Raw genomic sequence first — 21,954 nt, 5'->3', positions numbered from 1 at the left:
CTCAGGAGGCTGAGTTCTTAGGATCAAGGTTCAAAGCCAGCCCAGGCACAAAAGGACCTGAGACTCTTATCTCCAGTTAACCTCTAGAAAACGGGAAGTAGGGCTTGGCTCAAGGATAGGGTGGTAGCTTTGAGCTAAAGAGCTCAGGGACAACTGCCTAGGCTGAGTTCAAGCCCTAAGACCCACCAAAAAAGAATATTAACAATTTTGTTAAAGCTTAAGCCATCATGTAAATATGACTGTGTGGAGGGCCCCTCAGGGGCACTTTCACTGGGCAGTGTCTAAACTGTTGTGATTACTATATTCAGAACACCTTTGGAGAGGAACACATTAGAAAGGTCAGCTGAAGGCCAAAGGAGACCCTCATACCTATGGTTTGACAACGACAAGTAGATGAGCGCCCTCTTCCTGTGCATGTCTTTAAGCCTTCTTAGCTCCTGGGACTTCTTAGCTTATCTCTCACTTGGAAGGAGAGGGTAAGTGATGGGCACAGATTTTTGGAATGATGAAAGCGTTGAAGTCCAATACCAAGGCATTCATGGGGTTCAAGGTAAAGCAGACCTTCTCCCAAGTCTAAAGAAGTAGGCTCTGACATCGCAGAAGTGTTTTGACACGCCACCCCTGGTTGTACTCTCATCGGATGGTGACTCTTCTACGTTTGGTTGTTTTTTTCCTGGCAGCTTTTCTGTGCTACGCAATCAGTATCCTGGGTGTCACAGCAGGGGCTCACCGCCTGTGGAGCCACCGCACCTACAAGGCACGGCTGCCTCTGAGGCTCTTCCTTATCATTGCCAACACCATGGCATTCCAGGTGAGAAGCTGGCACTGCCAGGCTCCTGTGTCTCCTTCCTATCAGCGATCAAGGATGGAATAAAGGAGATTGGCACCTGGAAAGGAGTCCCAGCACAACAGCAATAGCTTTTTCTAGTCCTCTATGGTCACCTCAACGGGAGTCACTGAGAAGGAAGTAGAGAGGAAAGGATCACCAGGTATATGGTTATTTTTCATCCAAGGTCTGTGTTTTATCTAACCGTATGGCGGTTGTAATACTTCAGAATACAGGACCACAGTAGAAGAGCTAGACTTTGACCTTGGATTCTAGGGCAGTCGGTAGACACAAAGCTTAAAGATGACTTTCCTAGGCCAGGCTCAGTGGCTCATGTCTGTAATCCTAGCTACTCAGAAAGCTGAGGATTGTGGATCAAAGCCAGCCTGGGCACTAAAGTCCACAGAGACTCTTATCTCCAGTTAATCACTAGAAAAGGGGAAGTGGGGGCTGTGGTTCAAGGGTGGTGGCCTTGAGTTGAAGAGCTCAGGGATAGCACTAGGCCCAGCTATCTTAAGATTCAAGATAATAGTATTACAGGTAATGTAACACGTGGTCATAGTTTGTGAAAACTTGAGCAGAGCTAGACCCTGGTGATTGACACCTATAATCCTAGTTACCCAATAGGTTGGCACCTGGGAATGGAGCAAGGTTGGACAGGTAAGTCTGTGACACTCTTATCTCTAATTGACTACCAAAAACACACTAGTAGAACTGTGGTCACACATAGTAGTGCAAAACAGCCTTGGACAAAAATCTAAAAATGTAAAGGACAACACCCAGGCCTTGAGTTCATGCTCCACTACCAGTGCGTATACGAACATATGCACACGCACACACACACACACACGAGTTAATACTTGTGTAGCAATGATTATGTACCCAGCACTATGGTTAAAAAAAAAAAAAAGTTTGAGCCAGCCGAGGTGGCTCACGCCTATAATCCTAGCTACTCAGGATGCTGAGATCTGAGGATCAAGGTTCAAAGCCAGCCCAGGCACAAAAGGACCTGAAACATTTATCTCCAATTAACCCCTAGAAAATGGGAAGTGGAGCTTGGCTCAAGTGTAGGATGGTAGCCTTGAGCTGAAGAGCTCAGGGACAGCACCCAGGCCTAGTTCAAGCCCCATGACCCATCCATCCCCCAAAAAAAGTTTGATATAGATTAACTCACTAACTTCCTTAGGAGGTAAGTGGCAATGTTATGTGCAGATGAGGAAACTTAGTCAGAGTGGCTGGATAGACGAGCCTCTTAGTGTTGATAGGGATGCCGTGCTGGCCAAGTCAAGCACTGAGGTTGGAGCAGGCAACAAGTATTTAACAGACAGAGCATAGGTAATTAGGGATGGGGACTCTCCTGGCTATCATTGTTATGTGAGGCATAATTTAGAGACAAAATAAAAAGAACCCAATTAGTCTCCACTGTTCTGGCAAGATCTGAAGGACTCACCATTCACGCCAGCACAACTTGTCCTTGAGCTTCCCACTATCCTCATGAGACCAAGGGAAGGAAATGACATCATAGTGCCAAATGTTGGAGGGATGATAGAGTCGCTCACAAGCCAGGAGGTCCTTTGAAGCTGTGCTCCGGGTCATGACTACATCCTAGCCTAATCACCTGGGTATCGATCAAGTGGGAAAGCATCAGCATGCAGCTTCTCACGTTTTTATCCAGAGAACAGCACCTTAGGGTCCATGCCACCCGGCTTGTACTCCCTGCACTCGGGGACTTCACAACCAAGTGTACCCTACTCCTCATACTCTGATGAAGAATTGCAGTTCTTGGCTAATGAAACTACTTGGGTGCTGCTACATAACCTTCAGGAAGCATTAGCACTGTTACCTATGCTTGGAACTGGAAGTTGATTTTCTACACGAGTGCCAGGAGCAAATGCTGAGAAGAAGGCAGGCCTATACACCTTTGGAGCCCAGGACCTGGGAACTGGGATACTGGGCTGAGAGCTCTGGGTCCTTGCAGACATCTGGGCATTTCAGTCTTCCCAGAGGCGTCCCTCCTAAGACCTGCTTTCCTCTTTGTCCCTCCAGAACGACGTGTATGAATGGGCCCGAGATCACCGCGCCCACCACAAGTTCTCAGAAACTCATGCTGATCCGCACAATTCCCGGCGTGGCTTTTTCTTCTCCCACGTGGGTTGGCTGCTTGTGCGCAAACACCCGGCTGTCAAAGAGAAGGGTGGTATGCTGGACCTGTCTGACCTCAAAGCTGAGAAGCTGGTGATGTTCCAGAGGAGGTGAGAAAGGCAAGATAGAATTGGGGTTTGGCCCCGGGAATGTGGAATTTGAGGACGCTAACTCTGTCTTAGGACATGGAATATGAGACCTGGGTAATTTCCTAAGTTTCTATATTCAAACTTTCAAAATTGTCATTTTTGACCATTTTTATAGTCTAAAAGCCCACAGCCATGGTTTACTCTTCTGTTTCTTTCTCTCTGAGTTTGTTTGTTTTTGCCAGTCCTGGGGCTTGAACTCAGGGCCTGGGTACTCTCCTTATGCTTTCTCAAGACTTGAGCCCTACCACTTGAGCCACAACAACACTTCCAGTTCTTTTCTGTGTATGTGGTACCGAGGAATCGAACCCAGGGCTTTATACATGCTAGGCAAGCACTCTACCACTACAGCTCACTCTTGGCCCATCTGAGTTATTTTTAATGAAACCAATTAAGTTCAACAAAGTTCACTGAAGTATGTTAGTCCGGGACAGAAAAATGAATGTGGCTGACATCTTTCTTTTCTTTTCTTTCTTTCTTTTTTTTTTTTCATCCCTGGCTGGCGTCTTTCTTTTGAGGAATTTTTAGCCTTGTAGAGTGGAGAGATAGGGCAAGTATTCAAAATAACCATTATACAAAGCAGAATATTATTAGTGCTGAGACTGTTAGAAAGGAAAACAAGTTGGTCAATGGGGAACATGAAATAAAGGTTCATGAACAAGCTATGACTATATATAAGCCTACCTATATAGAGAGCCTACATATATGTGTGTGTTTGTATATCTATCTATCTATACATATATAGAGATAGATAGATATACACACACACTCATATATATGGTTGAGTAGACAGTTCAAACAGAAAGAAAAGCATGATCTGCAACGTCAAGCAGGTACCTGAAACAGTCTTTCTGCTTGAAGCTTACAGCAATGACAGGGAAAGAGGCTAAAAATTAGACAGATATGGCTCTGCTAGAGTCTTTGATGTAAATTTAGGGTTAATTTAGTCATTAACATGGAATTATAAAAGGTTTTTCACCGGGTGGGGTAGCTCATGCCTGTAATCCTAGCTATTCAAGAAGCTGAGATCTGAGGACTGCAGTTGGCACTAAAATCTATGAGACTCTTATCTCCAATTAAGCACCAGGAAACCAGAAGTGGAGCTGTGGCTCAAGGGGTAGGGAGATAGACTTAAGCTGAAGAGCTCAGGGACAACACGAGGCCCAGAGTTCAAGTCCCAAGACTGACAAAAAAAAAAAAAGATTTACTAGCAGCATGTTCCATAGTCAGGGCCCGTCTCAGGACAAGTGAAAGAATCATTCAGGCAGAGAGATGAGAAGTGGAAACAGAGCTGCACTCATGCCTGTAATCCTAGCTACTCGGAGGCTAAGATCTGAGGATCAAGGTTCAAAGCCATATAAAAAGAAAGGACTCAAGAGCTGGTAATGTGGCTTAGTGGTAAAGTACTTGCCTAGCATGCATGAAGCCCTAGGTTCCATTCCTCAATACCACATAAACAGAAAAAGCCAGAAGTGGTGCTGTGGCTTAACCAGGACTAGCAAGAGAGAGAGGGGGGGGGGGGAGAGAGGGAGGGAGAGAGAGAGAGAGAGAGGGGGGGGGGGAGGCAGGGAGGGAGGGAGGGAGAGAGAGGGAGAGAGAGAGAGAGAGAGAGAATATGTAGGCCGAGTATCAGTGGCTCAAGTCTGTAATCTTAGCTACTCTCGAGGCTGAGATGAGAAGACAGTGGTTCAAAGCACTCTCCTGGGCAGGAAAGTCTAAGAAGACTCTTTTTTCCAGCAAACCACCAAAAAGCTGAAAGTAGAGCTGTGGCTCAACATCAGAGTGCCAGCTCTGACGAAAAAGCTCAGGAACAGTGCCACATCCCAAGTTCAAGCCCTAGGACCAGCAAACACACACACAAAAATTCATTTAGAATCAGGATATGATATTCTTATCCTTGTCCTTTTTACTCATAATGGGACAATCTTAGAATACTTATTTAACACATCCATATCGCATTATTTAAAAAGTGAGAGTACAACTGTCTTCTCCAAAGGTTTTCTACCCCATTCCTTTTGGCTTGTTTGCCCCTGTGTTCACAGTGTAGGAGGGAATACTGGACCCCGCCCAGAAAGACTGAATAATCCAGGTTTGCATGAAAATCCTCTGTCCATACTCTTACTGTGTGGTCTCTCGTGTAGGTACTACAAGCCCGGTCTCCTGTTAATGTGCTTCATCCTGCCCACACTAGCGCCCTGGTATTGTTGGGGTGAAACTTTTCGACACAGCTTATATGTGGCTACTTTCCTGAGATACGCTGTCGTGCTCAATGTGACCTGGCTGGTGAACAGTGTTGCTCACCTCTATGGATATCGCCCTTATGACAAGAACATCGATGCCCGGGAAAACGTCCTGGTTTCGCTGGGAGCTCTGGGTAAGTCAATAGTGACAGTATGCCCACCTTCAGGATTTGGTTACATGCTGGAAATACTAGCTAAATCTGTTTTTAAGACATTTTTTGTCTCAGAGTCTCAGATTTTTCTCCACAAAATCAGTGGTCACTAGACGGGGACAGAATTGCAAATCATGTAACAAGTTTTATGCAAAAAGGATGGAAAAAATGGGCCAGGAGTTTTGCCTTAGTGGTAGAGTGCTTGCCTCGCATGCACAAAGACCTGGGCTTGGTTCCTTGGTACCACATACGTAGAAAAGGCCGGAAGTGATGCTGTGGCTTAAGTGGTAGAGCTCTAGCCTTGAGAAAGCCCAAGGGCAGTGCTCAGGCCCTGAGTTCAAGCTCTGGGACTGGCAAAAAAAAAAAAAGATGAAAAATAACACTTCTCTAGTGCAGGTTTCCAAATCCAAATCCATTTCCAAATGCTTACTGAAGCTTTTTTTTTTTTCCAGTCCTGGGGCTTGAATTCAGGGTCTGAGCACTATCCTTGAGGTTTTTCTTCAGGACTAGCACTCTGCCACTTGAACCACAGCACCACTTCCAGCTTTTCTGTGTATGTGGTACCAAGGAATCGAACCTGGGTCTTCGTGCATGCTAGGCAATCACTCTACCACTAGGCCAAACTCCCAGCCACCTTACTGAACCTTTCTAAGCTTTTCTTTCTCTAGTCACCTCTTGGCTGGGCCATATCTTGTTTGGGGCAGATGATACACATTTAGAATAGTCAAGTCAATAGAGAGTCCAATAAGATGAGTATTTTATATTTATTAATTCTGCAATAATATGATTGGGTTGATAAATTCCAAGTATGCTACTGTGAAAATATGTGCAACTGCCATGATTTCATATACTTCTCTCAACCCCTTCCACCATAACACATGGTCTAACTTTGATTTGCATTTGAAATAAATCACCTAGGCGCCACAAGACTATCATTTTCGCCTCCCCATCTCGCCTCCCTTGCTGGTCCTAGGGCTTGAACTTAGGGCCTAGACACTGTTTCTGAATTTCTTCTGCTTAAGGGTAGGGATCTACCACTTGAGCCACAGGGCCACTTCTAATCTTTTCTCAGTAGTTTATTGGAGATGAGAGTCTCATGGACTTTTCTGCCCAGACTATCATGGAACTACAATCCTCAGATCTCAGCCTCCAGAGATAACAGGCATGAACCACAACCTACACTTTAGCTTTTTATTTGCATTTGAATAACCTTCTGAAACCTAGACGTACTCCATCCCTTTACCATCCTCCCCGAGCACAGAGCTCATTTTAAAAATGGCCCCCTTTTTTGCAATCTGAGTTAAGTCTTAGAAAACCTTTTTTTATCTTATTTATTTTTTTTTTTTCCAGTCCTGGGCTTGAGCTCAGTGTCTGAGCACTGTCCTTGGGCTTTCTCAAGGCTGGAGCCCTAATACTTGAGCCACAGCACCACTTCTGGCTTTTTTCTACTTATGTGGTACTAAGGAATCAAACCTGGGTCTTTGTACATGCTAGGCAAGCACTCTACCACTAGGCCAAACTCCCAGCCCCTTAGCAAACCTTGTAACTCAAATAAGAGGTTTTGTTGTTGTTGTTTGTCTGTCTGGGGCTTGAACTCTGGGCCTGGGCCCTGTCCCTGAGCTCTTCAGCTCAAGGCTACTGCCCTACCCCTGAAGCCACAGCACCACTTCCAGTTTTCTAGTAGTTAATGGAGATAAGAGTTTAGTGGACTTTTAAAAGGCTTTTTCAGACTTTTTAGTGCCCAGGCTGGCTTTGAACTGTGACCCTCAGATCTCAACCTCCTGAGTAGCTAGGATTACAGGCATGAGCCACCATGACCAGCCTAAATGAGAGTTTTTCTTTTTCTTTTCTTTTCTTTTTTTTTTTGCCAGTCTTGGGGCTTGAACTCAAGACCTGAGCCCTGCCCTTCGGCTTTCTCAAGGCTAGAACTCTATCACTTGAGCCACAGCACTACTTCCAGCTTTTTCTATGTATGTGGTATCAAGGAATCAAACCCAGGTCTTTATGCATGCTAGGCAAACACTCTCCCACTAGGACAAACTCCTGGCCCCCTAAGTGAGACTTTTTCTTAATGCAAGGATTAAAAGCACACAGGTACTGCACCAACAATTCAAATTTCACAAACTTCAGAACCCTCCCCCCTTTTTTCCCAAATATGCATCTGATTACAAGCATCATTGAAATCAAATTGCAACACAGATTAACATATTTTATAACCCTCCTTTAAAGCTTTTCCAGTTTTTGATGTATCCCAAGGGGCAGGGAATACTTACTAATCACATCACTCATTTTACCATCAAGCTTTCCATGTCTATCTGTAAGGAAAAGAGATGGAACAAAGATGGACCACCTCCCCAAGCATAGAGCAGAACCACCCCTCCACACACAAACTCCTCAGGGTTCAATGAAGCATCTCTGTGCCAGCTGACCACCTTCACCACGAGTGAACCCCCACAACAGTCTCCCCCAGCATGTGTGGGCTGGCTGAGCTACATCTTTGCCAGATTAACCCTCACCCCTTGAAGATAAGTCCCCAGGCCTCTCCTAACTTTTCCAAGTCCTTTCCTCTTGATTTCTGACCAAGAGAAAAACCAGCCTGGGCTAGAGTCTCTGAAACTCTTATCTCCAATTAACCACCACAAAACTGGAAGTGGCTGTGGCTCAGCTGATAGAGGATTGGCCTTGAGCTGAAGAGCTCAGGGACAGTGCTCAGGCTCAGAGTTCAAGCCCCATAATGGACAGAAAACACACATACACACACACGCACACACACACACACGCACTTATCCAAAAGCAGGGCTGGGAGCATAGCCTAGTGGTAAGAGTGCTCGGCTAGCATGCATTAAGCCCTGGATTTGATTCCTCAATACACATACACAGAAAGAGCCAAAAGTGGCCCCGTGGCTCAATTGGCAGAGCACTAGCCTTGAGCAAAATGAGTGAAGGACAGTGCCCAGGCCCTGGGTCAGACCAACAGATAGGCAAAACAGATAATGTCTTTAACAGTGATAAACAAATTTTATACTCAAAATTGTGATAATTAGCCCCAAATTTTAACCATAGGGGGAAATAAATCCTAAATCTTCAAAAGATTTACATTTTGCTAAGCCAGATAACTCTTCCTTTTTTTTTTTCTTTCTTTTTTTTTTTTGCCAGTCCTGGGGCTTGAACTCGGGGCCTGGGCACTGTCCTTGGACACTTTTTGCTCAAGGCTAGCACCCTGCCACTTGAGCCACAGCACCACTTCCAGCTTTTTCTGTATGTGGTTCTGGGGAATGGAACCCAGGGCTTCGTGCATGCTAGGCGAGAATGCTACCACTAGGCTGCGCTCCCAGCCCAAAGCTAGATAACCCTTGGTTGCAGCGTAAACAGCTTTTGTCTTGAATATGTTCACACACATACACACACACTTATGCACACAGATATTAAAGCATGCAAAAATAAATATTAATCATACATAGTTTTTGCCAACAAAGAAGCAGAATCTCTTACTCTTCCAGATGACAACGATTTAAGACCAAATCTTTGTAAACAAATTAACCAATCACCTTAGTATCCCTCTGCCCCATTTCTCCAGGGCTTGCTTTTGTTAGCAAGCTATGTTACTATACCAACTGACCTTTGAATACCTTCAGATGGAGGAATGAAGGGGGTTATCTGAAGCTAAACTGGTCTGATGCTGTTTTTCATCCAATTTTAGGCAAGAGCGTGTTATGAATTTTACACTACCAGGATCAGTTAGATGTCTGAACCAGGTCAATGGCTGCTTGTGCCCCGTCTCTGATTTCCTCCTGCTGAGGGGACGCAGCCTGAGGCTTCTAAATTTAGTCAGATGCTAGAGGCCAAACCAGGCCTTTGACCACCCATGCACCACCTCTTGACTGCCTTCACAGCAGGCTGGAACTTTTATTCCCCTAGAGATGGACAAATAAAAATAAAGGATCCACAAGACACAAGCACAAAAATCAAATGTGACTGGATGAGTCACTCCCGTCTCCACTGTAACCCGAACTCTCTGTCCTGAGAGCCAACAGTGTCCATAGTATGAACAGGAGACGACTTTGTTCTTGCTCTGTTCGAGTAGTAATATGAAAACACCTTCTTTGGGACTCCTCCAAGAACAAAGACTGAGATAATGTCAACCAGGCCATATCCTGTCACTTGAGACGTTATGACTCTGAGGCTGTTTCAGCTTCTCATTTCCTTTTATTAACTTTTTAACCCTCCAATTTAACCTGAAGCCAATATCTATAGCCCTAAAAATGGTTGACGATACACAGAAGTGCTGCCTTCTCATTGCTGCCATGTAAAAAGTCACTTTCTCTGTCCTTCACCATGTCTCCTTATTTGGCACAAGGGTACCCCTGAACTTTGGGCTTGGAGTCTAAAAACCCAGATTCAATTTTGCTTTGAAAGGAAAATAAACCTTCAAGATTCAGGACAGTTTCTGTAGTGAGAACAAGTTTAGAAATTTCCTGGTTTGTTTGGCAAATCTTGGCAGGACACTTCTTTCTGAATCAAACGGAACAATAGACACATTACGCTTTATCAGGGTAGGATAAAGAGCGCTTCTCATCCCAGGCTCCAAAGTCAGGAAATTAGAAGCTAGACCCGACCACTGTGGACAAACAATGATTGAGAAAATGTTAGTCTTTGCCTGGACTTCCTTTTCTGGACTTCTGCTGGTGTTCCCCAATCCTCCCCGCTCCCGACCACTTACCTGCACAGAAAACATCACTTCAGTGGGGAAGGAGTGTTGCTTACTCACCACTGTAAGAAGCACAGTCATTCATCTCCGTAGGTCCCTTCCTTTCCCATCAAAATACATGCACAAAGGCATATAGCTGGTGAGATCTCAGGCCAGTAAGACCAAAGCTTTGACATTTTACAATGTATTTTCTGTATTTTCTCTGAAGAACCTTTCTTGATCCTCTCAAATTTTCCTCCCAGAACACTCCCAGTCCTGGGAATTTGAGTAGGATATCTCAGTTTGTTGCTAAGGATGCCTCTGAAGCCATCTATTTACTTTAGAGTAGAAGACACTGGGTTTGCCATTCACTCAATAGCAGCAAAATTCTCCAAGGTGTAGAGGACCTGTAAGAAGTGTTCAAAGATGTCAAAACCGCAATCTGCTGAGTTCCCTAACTGTTCTCCTTGCTTCTCTCCCAGGTGAGGGCTTCCACAACTACCACCACTCCTTCCCCTATGACTACTCCGCCAGCGAGTACCGCTGGAGCCTCAACTTCACCACATTCTTCATTGATTGCATGGCTGCCCTGGGGTTGGCTTATGATCTGAAGAAAGTACCCAAGGCCTCCATTTTGGCCAGGATTAAGAGAACTGGAGATGGAAGCGCTAAGAGTGGCTGAGGTGGTTTGTTCAGGCTCTTAGTCCAAAAGCCCTCTGATTATTAAGCCATCTGATTATTAACTACTGATTAATGTTTTGTTAATAAACTACCAAATAATGCTAAAGGCAATGGTCCTCATTCTAGTTTCCTTGTAAAAGACTCATTTTAAAAGGCAACAATTCAGCAGGGTGCTGGTGGCTCACACCTGTAATCCTAACTATTCAGGAGCATAAGATCTGAGGGTCGCAGTTCAAAGCCAGCCCAGGAACTAAAGTCTGTGAGACTCTTATCTCCAATTAACCACCAGAAAACCAGAAGTGGTGCTGTGGCTTAAGGGATATAGTGGTAGCCTTGAGCTGAAGAGCTCAGGGATAGCACCCAGGGCCAGAGTTCAAGTCCAAGCAACAATTCTTTACAATACTAGAAAAATATTCTTATCTTCTTCTATGTTCATTTGCCTTTTTATTGCTTTGTCCTTATTATCTCTCTCTCTCTCCTTTATCTCTCCCTGCCTCCCAGCCAAGCAGGGGGCATCTTGTTAGGTAGTCTGGTTGAGAACAAGAACAAGTGGTTAGGGGCCAGGAGTTTGGCCTAGTGGTTAAAGTGCTTGCCTAGCATGCATGAAGACCCGGGTTCGATTCCTTGGTACCACATATATAGAAAAAAAAAGCTGGAAGTGGTGCTGAGGCTCAAGTGGTAGAGCTCTAGCCTTGAGAAAGTCCAAGGACAGTGCTCAGGCCCTGAGCTCAAGCCCAGGACTGGCAAAAAAAAAAAAAAAGAACAAGTGGTTAGTGTCTACCTTGCTAAACATAGCTGCCCCCCCCCTTTTTTTTTGCCAGTACTAGGCTTGAGCTCGGGGTCTGAGCACTGTCCTTGGGCTTTCTCAAGGCTAGAACCCTACCACCTGAGCCATAGCACCACTTTTGGTGTTTTCTATGTATGTGGTACTGAGGAATTGAACTCAGGTCTTCATGCATAGTAAGCAAGCACTCTACCAGCAGGCAAAATTCCTGGCCCATAGCTGCCTTTTTAGAGTTGAGATCTCTACCCTTGAGTTGTACTTGGTCAAGAGGGTGGCTCATACTTGAAATATGACAACTTCTGAGAAACTGTTAGTTAATTATCATCAGCCTGTGTTTTATTAAATGGAATAAAAACTAACTACCCTTGGCACAGGGCCTGCAAAGAAAGAAACTTACCAGAGAAGAGAGTCAGTATGTAGTTCTCAAGTCAGGATAATATTGAGATGGAACTAAGACAAAAGAATGTCCCTTCTGAGCTCAGATTAGGTGCTCTATGTAGCAAAGAAATGGAGCCCTTCCACACAGTTTGTTTTCTTTCTCTCCTAACTGAGCAGGCAATGGCCCAATACAATAATAAATAATAATGTATAAATATAGGCTGAGGTAATAATATAAAAGGAGCATTTACTTAATCTGAAAAATAGTATAATACTTTCATATGAATTACTTTTAATATGAAAAATAGCTTCTACTAGGAAAGAATTTTATTCTTTGTTAATAACAAGATTTTTTTTGGTCTGTCGTGGTGCTTGAACTGTGGGCCTAGGCACTGTCCCTGAGCTCTTCAGCTCAAGGCTACTGCCCTACCACTGAGCCTGGGAGTTGTCCCAGAGCTTACAGCCATGGCCCTACCCTTAAGCCACAACCCCACTTCTACTTTTCTAGTGGTCAATTGGAGATAAGAGCTTCATGGTCTTTAGTGCCGGGCTATCTTTGAACTGTGAAATCCTCAGATCTCAGCCTCCTGAGTATCTAGGATTACAGGTATGAGTGACTGCACTATGAGACACCATACCCCGCTAACAACAAGATTTTTTTTGCGGGGGGGGGGGGGGAGGGCGGCGGGGGGAGTTATGGGGCCTGAATTCAGCTTGAGCTCTTCAGCTCAAGGCTACCACCCTACCCTTGAGCCAAGCCCAATTTCCCATTTTCTAGAGGTTAATTGGAGCTAAGACGCTCAGGTCCTTTAGTGCCTGGGCTGGCTTTGAACCTTGATCCTCAGATTTCAGCCTCCTGAGTAGCTAGGATTATAGGTGTGAGCCACCCCACTGGGATAACAAGATTTCTTATTACATAAAATAAGAAGTGTTCAGAGAGGGCATGTCCAGAATTCATGAGCACACACACTTGTAGTGACAATCCATGAGCTGGTCATCCAAATTCTATCATCATCCTATACTAATACCTCTTTAAGAAATAAGGCAGCTGTTGGGGCCAGGAGGTAGCTTAATGGTAGTTAGTGGTAGAGTGCTCACCTAGCATGCACGAAGCTCTCAGTACCACTTACACAGAAAAAGCCAGAAGTTGCGCTGTGGCGCAAATGGCAGAGTGCTAGCCTTGAGCAAAAAGTGTCCAAGGACAGTGCTCAGGCCCTGAGTTCAGACCCCAGGACTGGCAAAAGAAAAGGGGGGGGAAGGAAGGAAGGAAGGAAGGAAGGAGAGAGAGAGAGAGAGAGAGAGAGAGAGAGAGAGAGAGAGAGAGAGAGAGAGGAAGAAGGAAGGAAGGAAGGAAGGAAGGAAGAAGGAAGGAAGAAGGAAGGATGGATGCACAGCCATGATATTCTAAACAGTCTATTGAAGAAGAGTTTCAAAAGGTGGAGTTGGGCCAATTAGAATATATATAGAAAACACACTTAACTCTTTTAGATCTTGAAGGATACATAAGCCCTGAGCACTGATTTCTGAAGACCTCTATTTCAATAGTGGAGGATATAGCTCGGTTACTTATTCACTGCTTGTCAAGAGAGAAGGAGACTAAGCGGCTGTGTTTATAAGCCTCTCCAAAAGATAACTTTTCAAGAGAAGGAACACCAGAAGATATCCAGGGAATTCAGAAGATAGAGTAAGTTCGTAGGTGACATAAAGAAACAAGTATGAAGTTGAGTTGTTTAATATGTTACAATTGCTCCTTGGATTATGTAATGATTAGGCTTCTCTCCAGGGTAGTGTGTTGCCCTTCACACTTCTTTTCCCCTGTAACCAAACAGCCCAGGTGGAAGAAGGTGAAGTAGGAGCAGGAATCCCTCAACCACCTTGTTTTTGAATTTTTGGCTCTCTCCCCCATTTCTGTTCTCTTACCTATTCTTTCTTATTTATTTTTTTTGTCAGTCGTGGAACTTGAACGCTGGGCCTGGGCATTGCCCTTGAGCTATTCAGCTCAAGTCTATTGCCCTACCCCTTGTGTCACAGCACCACTTCTGGTTTTCTGGTGGTTAATTGGAGATAAGAGTTTCACAGACTTTAGTGCCAGAGCTAGCTTTGAATCATGATCCTCAGATCTCAGCCTCTTAGTAGCTAGGATTACAGGCATGAGCCACCACACCTAGATATTACCTATTCTTTTTATTCCCTGACATTTCTTCTTTCCCTAGACACACAGACAGCTTTTGTGTGGACATGCAGGGCACTAAAGGCATGTTTGTAGACAAAATGTTCATGGGCACTGAACCACTAGGAATCTGACAAATAAACCCGGATGCTGCTTCCTCGTTGCCTCCAGAACTTCATCACCACCCCTGCGACTTCTGCCACACGGATAAACCCAAACAAGGACACTAGCTTCTGAATAACGGCTCTCCCTTAGAGCCTCCAGACAGACAGACAGACAGACAGACAGACAGATGTGTGTGTGTGTGTGTGTGTGTGTGTGTGTGTGTGTGTGTAATTAGACATATGGCTCATTAGTTATGGCCAATTGGCCAATCCAAATGCTGATAATGTGTCTCTGATTCTGCCATGGAACTAAAAAAGGTTGTTGTCATCTCCTCTGTCTGGGTGAGAACAGAACACACTGAATGCCCTCTGTGTGTTCAGAAAAGCTGCTCCAGATGGTCAGAATATGAAGCTCCCAGTGCAAGGCTCTTGAAAGGAGAAGCAGGAAGAGGAGGAAGAGGAGAAGGAGGAGGAGGAGGAGGAGGAGGAGGAGGAGGAGGAGGAGGAGGAACACAGCTAGTCCTGGGGAAAATACACAGAGCAAGAGCAAATTCCTTTGGGAACTTGCATCACATTAGAAGAATGCCAGTCCTTGAAGTCTGTAGCAAAGCTTTGTCTGAGAGGGCATAAACTTAAGATAAAAATTGCTGCCCAGCAAACTGGCATCCCCTACCACACAGATCAGGACATACAATAGGTTCAAAGTCTAGAAAACATAATGATTTGAACATTAGGAACTCTTATTTTCCTTGTGTTACCTCCATCAATGCAGAAGCCTGGCTCTGCTCTGTGAGGACTGGGCACGTGTAACCCCAAAGGTTCTGTCCACTCTTGAGTCCTAGTTATAGGAGGGAACAGGGCCTTTGTTCCTGTGCTAATGAAAAGAGGCTATGAGGAACAGTCTGCACTAAGCCAGCCTTACCTTTGGGCTATTCATCTCATAGAAAAAAAAATCTCAGGGAAGGTCAGATTAGGCCTGCTGAACCTGTATGTACCCAGGGAAATGCTCCTTGGGTAATTGTCATGGTGTAGGCCTTGGATGCTTGCTTTGTGATATATGAACAACGTTTACAAGCGACTTTTTCTTCTTTGCTTTTAATACTGTTTGGTGGATCTGATTCATGCCATCCATGTCCCTACACAAGAAAGGATGAGTTGCCCAGGCTGTGTTGGTAAGATAGAATGTTGTGTCTCAGTGAAGAGTACTATTTCCAAAATTCTAACTCTTAAATGATACATTACTGTGAAACTCTGATTTTTATCAAGGATAAATTTCTGGGGCCAGGAGCTTGGCCTAGTGGGAGAGTGCTTGCCTAGCATGCAAAGTCCTGGGTTCAGTTTCTCAGTACCACATACACAGAAATAGCTGGAAGTGGTGCTGTGGCTCAAATGGTGGAGTGCTAGCCTTGAGAAAACCCAAGGACAGTGCTCAGCCCTGAGTTCAAGCCCAAGGACTGGCAAAGAAAAAAAAAGATACATTTCTGTTTTTGAGACATGGTTTTACTATATAGCCTAGCATAGCCTATAATTTACTATGTAGCAAATATAATGAATACAAATAAAGTGTACATGAAAATGTGCACTGTTTTGGGTGGGATTGTTCTTTTCTTTGTGTATAAAGTAGTAGTTGTCTGTAACCTAAGAGGAATTTTGGAATGAGTATATGCGTATCAAGTCTGAAGTTACTTGTAAAGATGAAGCGAACCTGATCATTTCCTGTGTCTCGTAGCTTTTGGGTTGTGATATAGTCTGCAAGGACTTGTCTCTCTGGCCAACAAAAAAGAAAGAAGGAAAGAACAGAAGGAAGGAGGGAAAAAAAGCATTAGAAGCTTGGGGGTGGAGGATGAGGGCGTGACTACCCAAATAACTTGTCCTTCATTTCCTAAGGGTAATTTATTAAACCACAGAAGAAAGAAATCAAGTGTCTGTGACATTAAATCAAATACAAATACCAGCTGACACCTGACCTGGGCCAGGTCTCCATGTGTCACTGGTCATAGACTCAAGGTAGAGATCTGGGAGGAGGCTGAGAGCAGGAGCAAGAAGCTGCCTGTGAATGTTGTTTGTTTGCTTTTTTAACCTTGTGGTCTGTAGAGAAGCCCAGGTTATTCCAGGGCAGAAAAAGTAAACAGGAGGCATCTTGGTTGGAAAGGAGTGAAACAACCCCCACTTGCATAGGATGACACATTGTATATAGAAAATTATAAAGATGGGGCCGGGAGTTTGGCCTAGTGGTAGAGTGCTTGCCTAGCATGCACGAAGACCTGGGTTCAATTCCTCGGTACCACATACATAGCAAAAAGCCAGAAGTGGTGCTGTGGCTCAAGTGGTAGAGCCCTAGTCTTGAGAAAATCCAGGAACAGTGGTCAGGCCCTGAGCCCAAGCCCAGGAATGGCAAAAAACAAAAGAAAGAAAATTATAAAGATGTCAGCCATGTTGACATAGACTAGTAATCTGACCACCTGGAAGTCTGAGGCAGCAGTATCAAAAAAGCAGGAAAGCCTAGGTTACATATACTCTGTCTCAAAAGCAAACAAAAAACAAAAAACCAGCTCAGAACAGGAATTTATGCTATAATCCTACCTACTCAGGAGGTAGAAGTCAGGCAAAAAGTTAGTGAGACATCAGCTTCATGAATAAGCTGAGGATATATGGTGATGTATACTTGTCATCTCAGTTATGAGGGAGACATGGTCCTGAGGCCAGCTTAGGCAAAAATACAAGACCCTTGGGGCCAGGAGTGTGGTCTAGTGGTAGAGTGCTTGCCAAGCATGCATGAAGCTCTGGGTTCAATTCCTTGGTACCACATACACACACACAAAAAAGCCAGAAATAGTGCTGTGGCTCAAGTGGTAGAGTGCTAGCCTTGAGAAAGTCCAAAGACAGTGCCCAGTCCCTGAATTCAAGCCACAGGACTGGCAAAAAAAATAAAATTAAATTAAAAATACAAGACCCTATTTAAAAAAATAAGTAAAGGAGCTGGGAATTTGGCCTAGTGGTGGAGTGCTTGCCTAGAATGCACGAAGACCCCGGTTTGATTCCTCAGTACCACATACATAGAAAAAGCCAGAGGTGGTTCCGTGTGTGGCTCAAATGGTAGAGCTCTAGTCTTGAGAAAACCCAAGGACAGTGCTCAGGCCCTGAGCTCAAGCGTGGGACAGGCAAAAAACAAACAAACAAACAAAAAAAAAAACACAAATCAAACAAAAACCCCAAACACCTCAGTACCCAGTACAACAATAACAAACATCATAAAGAATTCCTATGTACAAGCAAACTATGACCCAATATCAAAATACAAAATTGAACTGTAGGCTGGGTGCAGTGGCTCATGCCTATAATCCTAGCGACTCTGGAGGCTTGAGATCTGAGGATCACGGTTCAAAGTCAGCTCTGGCACTAGTCCGTGAGGCTCTTATTTCCAATTAACCACTAGAAAATCGGAAGTGGCGCTGTGGCTCCCAAGGTAGGGTGGTAGCCTTGGGCTGAAGAGCTCAGGGACAATGCCAGGCCCAGAATTCAAGTCCCACAACACACACACACACACACACACACACACATAAACTGAATTGTAGCCAGATACAGTGGCTTACACTTGTGATTGTAGCTACATGAGAGGCACAGATTGGGAAGATTACAGTTTGAGGTCAAAAAGAACTCAGGTCAAGTTCAAATCCAATGACCCACTGGAAAAAAAAAAAAAGAAGAAAGTCAGCTAGACCCCATCTCAATGAAAAAAGTGGGGCATACCAGTACATGCCTATTCTCCCAGCTACATAAGAGACATAATCTAGGAGGGCTGCAGTTCAGGCTGGCCTCAGAAAGAAAAGTGAGACCTTCCTTGAAAAACCAAGTGTAATACAGAGGGCTGGGAGTATGGTTCAAGTGGTAGAACACCTACATAGTAGATACAAGGCCTTGGGATCATCTCCTGGAATTGCCAAAATAAAAATCAGTTCTATTTCTCTTAACTAACAATGAGTAATAGTAAATTTTGAGTGGGAAATTTGTTTTCAGTTTTACAGATGGAAGGATCTAGTGATAATGCCAATAACTATGTTTCTCCAGTCAGGCATTGCATATTACAGGTTACAGGACGAATCATTTCACTGTATCATCATCATGCTATTACTGTTCAAACCTGACTCATGAAGAGAGAGTGAGAGAGAAGACGTGAGAGAATGGGTAATGGTTCTATGGTCTGTCTACAGAACCGTGGTCCTATCTCCTGACATCCTAGGTCTGGAACAGAGGACAAAGGGGCCATACCAGAATATCTAAGTACACAGTTATAATGGTGGTATGACTCTTTTCTGGCTGGCAAATGTAGGAAACTGAACTTGTGTCTGGCTAACCTGTACAAGCAACTTTTGTTTTCAAGAACCCAACTTACTCCCCCTGGATGACTCATCTTAACTTTGAACCACATCTATGTATTAGGCTCTGCTCAGGCCATACAAGTTAATCTGATATTTCCTCTTTTCTTTTTTCCCTTCTTTACTTTACTTTTCTTTCTTTTTTTTTCTCTTTACTTTTCAATCACAGCTGCCCTCCTTTAAAACTCTGAGCTCCTTAAAGCAGCTTTCCTTGTTGGCAATATCTCCCTGCACCTAAATAATCCATTCTTAGTAAAATGGAAAGATCTCTTGTGTTTGAAAGTCTGTTTCTGCTACTAAATGTAGTGTCACAGTGAGTGGGAGTCCTTTCTGTCAACTATAGTTAACTTTCTATGTGGTAGATTTATGTACAATGACTTTGAGACAAATGACTCAGGCAATAATCATAGGCCATACGGAGCTAAGACTATCCTGGAATTGCTGGAGTCAGAAAGAATCCTCCTCTGGATACTCAGATCTGTCCCTCTTCACTATCTTCCCCAAGCTTCTATACCAGGCCACAGAGAGTCACAAGAGGGCGATCTATGCTGTATTGACTCACAATGGTTCTGGGTCCAAGAAAGACCCAGATAAGAAAGGTCAAACAGGCTCTGTCACACAGCCATCTTTCTGGCAGGGCAGAGTAGCAACTTTTGGGAACAATTGAGAGGAACACAAAAGGCAACAGAAGGCTATCCAGGATTGCTCTGGCTCTATTTAGCTGAATTCTGAATGCCTCTCCTTTTATTTAGTTTCGTGTGTGTGTGTGTGTGTGTGTGTGTATGCACGCAAGTTTCATATATACATATATATACATGCATACCTAGATATGCATTTTTCCTTGCACATGTATATGTGTGTATGTGTGTGTGTAAAAACAAATTTATTTGCAGTTTTAGCCCAAATTAGGGAATGAGATCATCTCATCTCAAGCTATCTCTACTTTGCTTACAACAGTGTCACATGCAGGAAGTCTTTCTTCCTGCATCAGGACTACTGTAGGTAGCCATTCCTCATTCCTCACACAGCATTGGATTTCCTGGGGCAGTCTTGTTACATGGTGACAACCAATTGCTCTCCTCTTCTACAGATTTCATAGAAATAGAATCATACAGTAAGCCACCTCTGTCTCTAGTTTCCTTCTCTCAGCATATTGGTTTGGGGCACTGATGGACCCAGTAGCCCAAATCACTCATTTTTTTTCCAGTCCTGGGACTTGAACTTAGGGCCTGGGAACTATCCTTGGGCTTTCTCAAGGCTAGAGCTCTATCACTTGAGCCACAGCACCACTTCCATCATTTTCTATGTATGTTGCAACAAGGAATCGAACCCGGGTCTTTATGCATGCTTGGCAAGCACTCTACCACCAGGCCAAAGTCCTGGCCCCCCAAATGACTATTTTATTGCTTTATTTGCTGGTTATGATCTCACTGTATGTGTAAGCCACAATCAATTTACCCATTAATTGTTCACTTGACTTGTCTCCACCTTCTGGTGACTGGGAATATTAATCATTGTATACATAATGAACACCAGGATGGGAATGTAGCTTAGTGGAAGAGTGCTTGCCTAGCATACATGAAACCTGGGTTCGATTCCTCACTAAACATAAACAGAAAAAACTAAAAAAGCCAGAAGTGGCCATCTGGCTTAAGTGGTAAATTGCTAACCGTAAGCAAAAGATGCTCAGGGACAGTGCCCAACCCTGAGTTCAAGCCCCAGGACTGGCCCCCTCAAAAAACAAAATAAAACAAAACAAAAAAGTAACAATTGAGCACCACCTTTCAATTCATTTGGGAGCATAACTAAAGTGGCATTGCTTGGTCAAGTGGCAATATTGTTTTACATTTGGCATGACCACTGGTTCCACAATGGCTGCAACACTTTATACTCCCACCAGCAATGTCTAAGAGTCACCTTCAATTCTTCAAGAGTATTTGATCCCTTACCTACTCCCTCTTTCCAGGAAAGTCGTCTGCACAGACCCACATGCCTCTGGGACGGGAGCCAGAGTGGCTCCCCTCCCAGAAGCCAGACTGTCTTCAGCTAAGGCCTCCATCCAGCCATGCCTTTCCAGATCAGGCCAGTGTGAGCAGGAGCAGGGAGGCCGGGCCACCACCTCCTGGAGTCATATGACACACCAGCCCCATCCTTTCCAGGACCCAGTTAACTACTGTCCTAGTGACCTGGGACTTTGTCCTCCAGTAACTCCGGGCTGAAAGAAGCCATCCCCTAGAGGCCACACATCTAGCCACCTGGTGTTGAATTCCCAGCTCAGGCTATAAAGCTCCCGCCCCTTTTCCACCAGGTCTGAAGCAACTGGAGGGAAAGGCCTTCTCAGCCCCTCCCCTCTCTCCCCCCAGCCCCACCTCGAGGTTACTGCCGGTCAACCACTGGGACTCGGGGTTATTTTCGTTCACTCAGCCCACAGCGCCTGACTCTATGCAGCCAATCAGCAGCCGCTGGCTCCTGTGTCCAGCCCTGCTGCAATCAGAAGGCGTGGCCCCTGCAGCTTACCCTGTGCACCCTGGCTGCAGCATTTTTCATCTGCAGTCTCCTGACTGGCACTACTCTCAGGTCCTTGCCCTTTCTCTTGTATGTGTGGTAAATATAGCCAGGAAATGCAAGGGAGCATTTTAGGTCGAGTCTAGTGAACACTAGAGTTCCACAGAATCGCAGGTGGGTTCTGCACAGCCTGTGTGGGCTTGGGCTCCCCAAGCCTTCGGTGAGGTGAAGACCTGGCTAAACTGCGAAGGCGGTGGGCAGGGCACATTTCTATTCTAGTCTGTCTTGTGCAACCTTCATGTAGGAAGTGCCAGGAGTCAGCAAAACTGAACAAAGACGGTGGTGATGCAGAGGAGCATGCTGGAAAGCACACATGGAGAAAGTGTTCAGGAATGTTCTAGGCTGATGTCACCTGGCTTGAAGTGGTATGAAAATAGGGAAACTGGAGAGGAGACCACAGGGAGAAAGTAGGTGGCTTCCCTTCCCCCCATTCAGTATTTGAGCCCCACTCCCAGTGCTCTAGGCTTCCACATCTTAAGCCTAAGTGGAAAGTCCCTGTTCAGGAAGTTACAGTGCTGATAAAAGGAAAGCACAGGAGACCAGACTAGGACTGGAAGGTCAGATAGAAAGCTTTAGTGTAACTCAAAGACATAGATGTAGAAATACAATAGAATCTTCTAAAGGAAGTGAAGAAAATAATTCCCAAGTCAGGTTGTGGCTCACGCCTGTAATCCTAGCTACTCAGGAGGCTGAGATCTAAAGA

General features: G+C 44.7%; 1 protein-coding gene across 1 annotated transcript in view; it reads left to right on the top strand.

Annotated features, from left to right (window-relative positions):
• LOC150053951 (acyl-CoA desaturase 3-like) overlaps positions 1–10,890 on the top strand; it is a 28,077-nt gene extending 17,187 nt beyond the window's left edge. The window contains exons 3-6 of the mRNA XM_090346076.1: positions 681–811; positions 2,873–3,078; positions 5,256–5,488; positions 10,676–10,890. Of these exons, the coding sequence (XP_090202202.1) occupies positions 681–811; positions 2,873–3,078; positions 5,256–5,488; positions 10,676–10,875 (770 nt within the window). The 3' untranslated portion in view covers positions 10,876–10,890. The remainder of the gene's footprint in view (positions 1–680; positions 812–2,872; positions 3,079–5,255; positions 5,489–10,675) is intronic.
• Positions 10,891–21,954: the final 11,064 nt, after the last annotated feature.

The sequence above is a fragment of the Megascapheus bottae genome, chromosome 15, assembly GCF_031878675.1.
Source record: "Megascapheus bottae isolate mThoBot1 chromosome 15, mThoBot2.hap1, whole genome shotgun sequence".
In the NCBI taxonomy this organism is placed as follows: Eukaryota; Metazoa; Chordata; class Mammalia; order Rodentia; family Geomyidae; genus Megascapheus; species Megascapheus bottae.
This window is presented reverse-complemented; position numbering and strand designations above follow the sequence as displayed.